The sequence below is a fragment of the Salvelinus sp. IW2-2015 genome, linkage group LG19 (genome assembly GCF_002910315.2).
Source record: "Salvelinus sp. IW2-2015 linkage group LG19, ASM291031v2, whole genome shotgun sequence".
In the NCBI taxonomy this organism is placed as follows: Eukaryota; Metazoa; Chordata; class Actinopteri; order Salmoniformes; family Salmonidae; genus Salvelinus; species Salvelinus sp. IW2-2015.
Window position 1 is genome coordinate 35,170,485 of NC_036859.1, and position 4,110 is coordinate 35,174,594.

The 4,110-nt window shown below is 46.6% G+C and overlaps 1 protein-coding gene across 1 annotated transcript; it reads right to left on the reverse strand.

Annotated features, from left to right (window-relative positions):
- On the reverse strand, positions 1–2,633 carry LOC111979089 (putative uncharacterized protein ENSP00000383309). Its single transcript, XM_024009376.2, has 5 exons — positions 2,590–2,633; positions 1,783–1,792; positions 837–1,449; positions 541–726; positions 1–449 (listed from the first exon to the last, which is right to left on the reverse strand). Exons 1-5 carry the CDS (start codon positions 2,631–2,633, stop codon positions 1–3), a joined length of 1,302 nt encoding a protein of 433 aa, XP_023865144.2.
- Positions 2,634–4,110: the final 1,477 nt, after the last annotated feature.

Here is a 4,110-nt window from a genome sequence, read left to right on the forward strand (position 1 = left end):
CTAGTCTCTCACCTTTGACCCAGAGTCCCCGTCTAGCTCATCCTCCATGTTGCTGTGCACTAGGGGGTCCTCTGAAACAGACATTGAGGGGGGTCCTATGAAACAGACGTTGAGGGGTTCCTCTGAAACAGACGTTGAGGGGGTTCCTCTGAAACAGACATTGAGGGGGGTCCTCTGAAACAGACGTTGAGGGGTTCCTCTGAAACAGACGTTGAGGGGGTTCCTCTGAAACAGACGTTGAGGGCGGTTCTCTCTGAACACAGACGTTGACGCGGCGGTCCTCTGAGTAAACAACGTGCACGGGGGGGTCCTCTGAAACAGGACGTTGCGGGCGCGGGGTCCTCTGAAACAGACGTTAGGGGGGTCCTCTGAAACAGACGTTGAGGGAGGTCCTCTGAAAACAGACGTTGAGCGGGGGGTCCCTCGAAACAGACGTTTGAGGGGTTCCTCTGAAAACAGAAACATTGAGGGGGGTCCTCTTAAACAGACGTGAGGGGGTTCCTCTGAAACAGACGTTGAGCGGGGTCCTCTGAAACAGACGTTGAGGGGGCTTCTCTGAAACAGATGTGAGGGGTTCATCTGAAACAGACGTTGAGGGGGTCCTCTGAACAAGAGTTGGGGCGTTCTCTTGAAACAGACGTGAGGGGGGCCTCTGAAACAGACGTTGGGGGTCCTCTGAAACAGACGTTGGAGGGGGTCCTCTGAAACAAGCGTGAGGGGGGTCCTCTGAAAACAGACGTTGAGGGGGTCTCTGAAACAGACGTTGAGGGGGTTCCTCTAAACAGACGTTGAGGGGTCCTCTGAAAACAAGAGATTGAGGTTCCTCTGAAACAGACGTTGAGGGCGGTTCCTCTGAAACAGACGTGGGGGGGGGTCCTCTGCAAACAACGTTGAGGGGGTCCTCTGAAACAGACGTTGAGGGGCCTCTGAAACAGACGTTGAGGGTTCCTCTGAAACAGACGTTGAGGGGGGTCCTCTGAAACAGACGTTGAGGGGTCCTCTGAAACAGACGTTGAGGGGGTCCTCTGAAACAGACATTGAGGGGTTCCTCTGAAACAGACGTTGAGGGGGTCCTCTGAAACAACAGACGTTGAGGGTTCCTCTGAAACAGACGTTAGGGGGTCCTGCAAACAGACATTGAGGGGGTCCTCTGAAACAGACGTTCTGAGCGGAGGTCCTCTGAAACAGACGTCGAGGGGGGTCCTCTGAAACAGACGTCGAGGGGGTCCTCTGAAACAGACGTCGAGGGGGTCCTCTGAAAACAAGCTCGAGGGGGTTCCTCTGAAACAGACGGCAGGGGTCCTCTGAAACAGACGTCGAGGGGGGTTCCTCTGAAACAGGCGTTGAGGGGTTCCTCTGAAACAGACGTCGAGGGGGGTTCCTCTGAAACAGGCGTTGAGGGGTTCCTCTGAAACAGACGTTGAGGGGTTTCCTCTCTGTGTGCTGATCCTGGAGGCACAGAGACATAACATACAGAATGAGGCCATCGTTACATCGTTACATTCAATAAAAACATTCTTGATTTTACACCTGCAAACTGCAGCTCTGCCAAACTTCTAGCTACTGCATACAAAATGTACTCGTTTAGCTGCTTGTAAAGTCATCAGCTACAATTCACACTTCATGCCAAAACCACTTGTATTGTGCTGTTGCCCTTTTCCTGGCTTCCACAGCAGTGAGAGTAGAGACCTCGCACTACAATCTATAAAAATTCAATATATCCATCAATTAGGGGAAAGGGGTCCATATGAAATCTACTTTCTCTTTCAGTTCTTTACTCACCCTCACTGTCCTGAACACACCACATATAAAAGCAAAGATCTCAGAGATGACGTTTGCAAAGCAGTTAGGATCCTTGATTTAACATTTAAACTTAAAACTTGAATGTTGAAAATATTGTTTTATGAAGCTTTCAAGAGGCAACATGTCATCTTTATTAAGAGGTGAGAAATGCAAATAAACGGGTCAAAACTTTACCTTTTCTTTGTTTTTTACCAGGGCACCTTTGAGCTTTTCTTTTTATATGGAGGGAAGAGAGATTACCTTAGCTTGATGGCATTGTCCGACAGTGTAACAGATTGTGTGCACACGTGTGTGTGTGCGCAAGAGAGAGTAAAAACAGAAACATGGAAGGGGGAAAAAACAGTTTACCTCAGTAGGGGTTCGCCAAAAGAGGTCAACTTTTGGCGAAAAAAGATTAAAAAAAAAAAAAGATTCCAATTCTCTGCTGTTGTCAAGAGAAGCTTGACCATGCAAGCTAGACACTCAGACACCTAGCAAGTTAGTCAACCAACTACACAACTGGGGAGTATTTAGCACATTTTAGACAGTTAACTTAGGTTGTAATATGGCATGTTTACGAGCTTGGCTTCCTCAGGGATTTTACCCACGCAATGCTTAATTTGAACGTTGCAAGAACATTTCTGTGTATCAGTTGTCAAGACGGCGCCTGATGGTCCCCCCCCAAAAATGCATTGCATATCACCCCTTGTTACTGTTGCCAAACCCATCAAGGCCCTGATTGGTGAAACACTGATCCATTCACAGACCTTTTTTGGTCTGGCAAGGTTAACGCACGCACGCACGCACGCTAAGAGGTTGGATTTCCTCAGGTTTTCCCTCAGGTTTCCCATTTCCTCATAGGTTTTTGCCTGCAAAATCAGTTATGTTATACTCACAGACAATATTTTGGACAGTTTGGAAACTTTAGAGTGTTTCTATCCTAATCTGTCAATTATATGCATATTCTAGCATCTGGGCCTGAGAAAAATTAGGCAGCTTACATTAGGAGACGTTATTTTTCCAAAATAAAAATACTGCCCTCTTAGCTTCAAGCAGAATATATTTTATAATTGATGCCATTGTAAATGTTTGGACAATTTGAATAAGAGAAACGGACACCTCAAACTGAAAATTATTAGGATTCTTTTCAGGGTTAAATATATGATCAAGGCCTCTTGACGTATTGGTGACACTTATTGATCAAAGGATACATATTTGCCTAAACATTCATGGTTACCAGTCTGAAAGAAGTCGCTGTAAAAAAAGACGCAACAATCTCTATAAGCCAGAATGTTTGTACATGTTGTTGGTCCTTTTGGACGTATTGAGGTTGATGATGGGTATCCACAGGAAAGTTGTTGTTACCTGACTGCGGCGGCCGGTATGTTCTGCCGATCTCTGTGACCTCATTGAGGGGTGTTGCACAATATGTAAACAAAGCTAAATGTAACCGGTTGTAGCAAGTGACAAAGCACGTTTCCTGCAATCAGCAGGGAATGTTTGCTGTTTGGTCAGGCTCTGTCATATTGTGCAATGTTTGTCATGTGCGAATTGCATCAGTATTGAATTGAAAACGGAAGTATAAAATTATATACACCAGCATACTGAAATTATGGTTAATAATTCTACGCTGTTGATATTTTGTCTACATTTTGAGCAAGCAGAAGGAAAACCACACAGACACCAGTAGAGCAAGTTTAAATGGCAATTTAATCAGAATTCTGCCTTGTAAGGAACATTTATTTGCCACAAGTCTCAGGCTGTATATTACAAGACCCCTTGGACTTTCCACATTTTGTTACGTTACAGCCTTATTCTAAAATTATTTAAATGGTTTTTTTCTCTCCCTCTCACGTCCTGAACACACCACATTGTGTGTGTGTGTGTGTGTGTGTGTGTGTGTGTGTGTGTGTGTGTGTGTGTGGTGTGTGTGTGTGTGTGTGGTTGTGTGTGCGTGCGTGCGTTGCGTGCGTGCGTGCGTGCGTGCGTGGCGTGCGTGCGTGCTGTGCGTGCGTTAACCTTGCCAGACCAAAAAAGGTCTGTGAATGGATCAGTGTTTCACCAATCAGGGCCTTGATGGGTTTGGCAACAGTAACAAGGCGGTGATATGCAATGCATTTTTGGGGGGGGACATCAGGCGCCGTCTTGACAACTGATACACAGAAATGCATTGCATATCACCCCTTGTTACTGTTGCCAAACCCATCAAAGGCCCCTGATTGGTGAAACCACTGATCCATTCACAGACCTTTTGGTCTGGCAAGGTTAACGCACGCACGCACGCACGCACCGCACGCACGCACGCACGCACGCACGCACGCACGCACG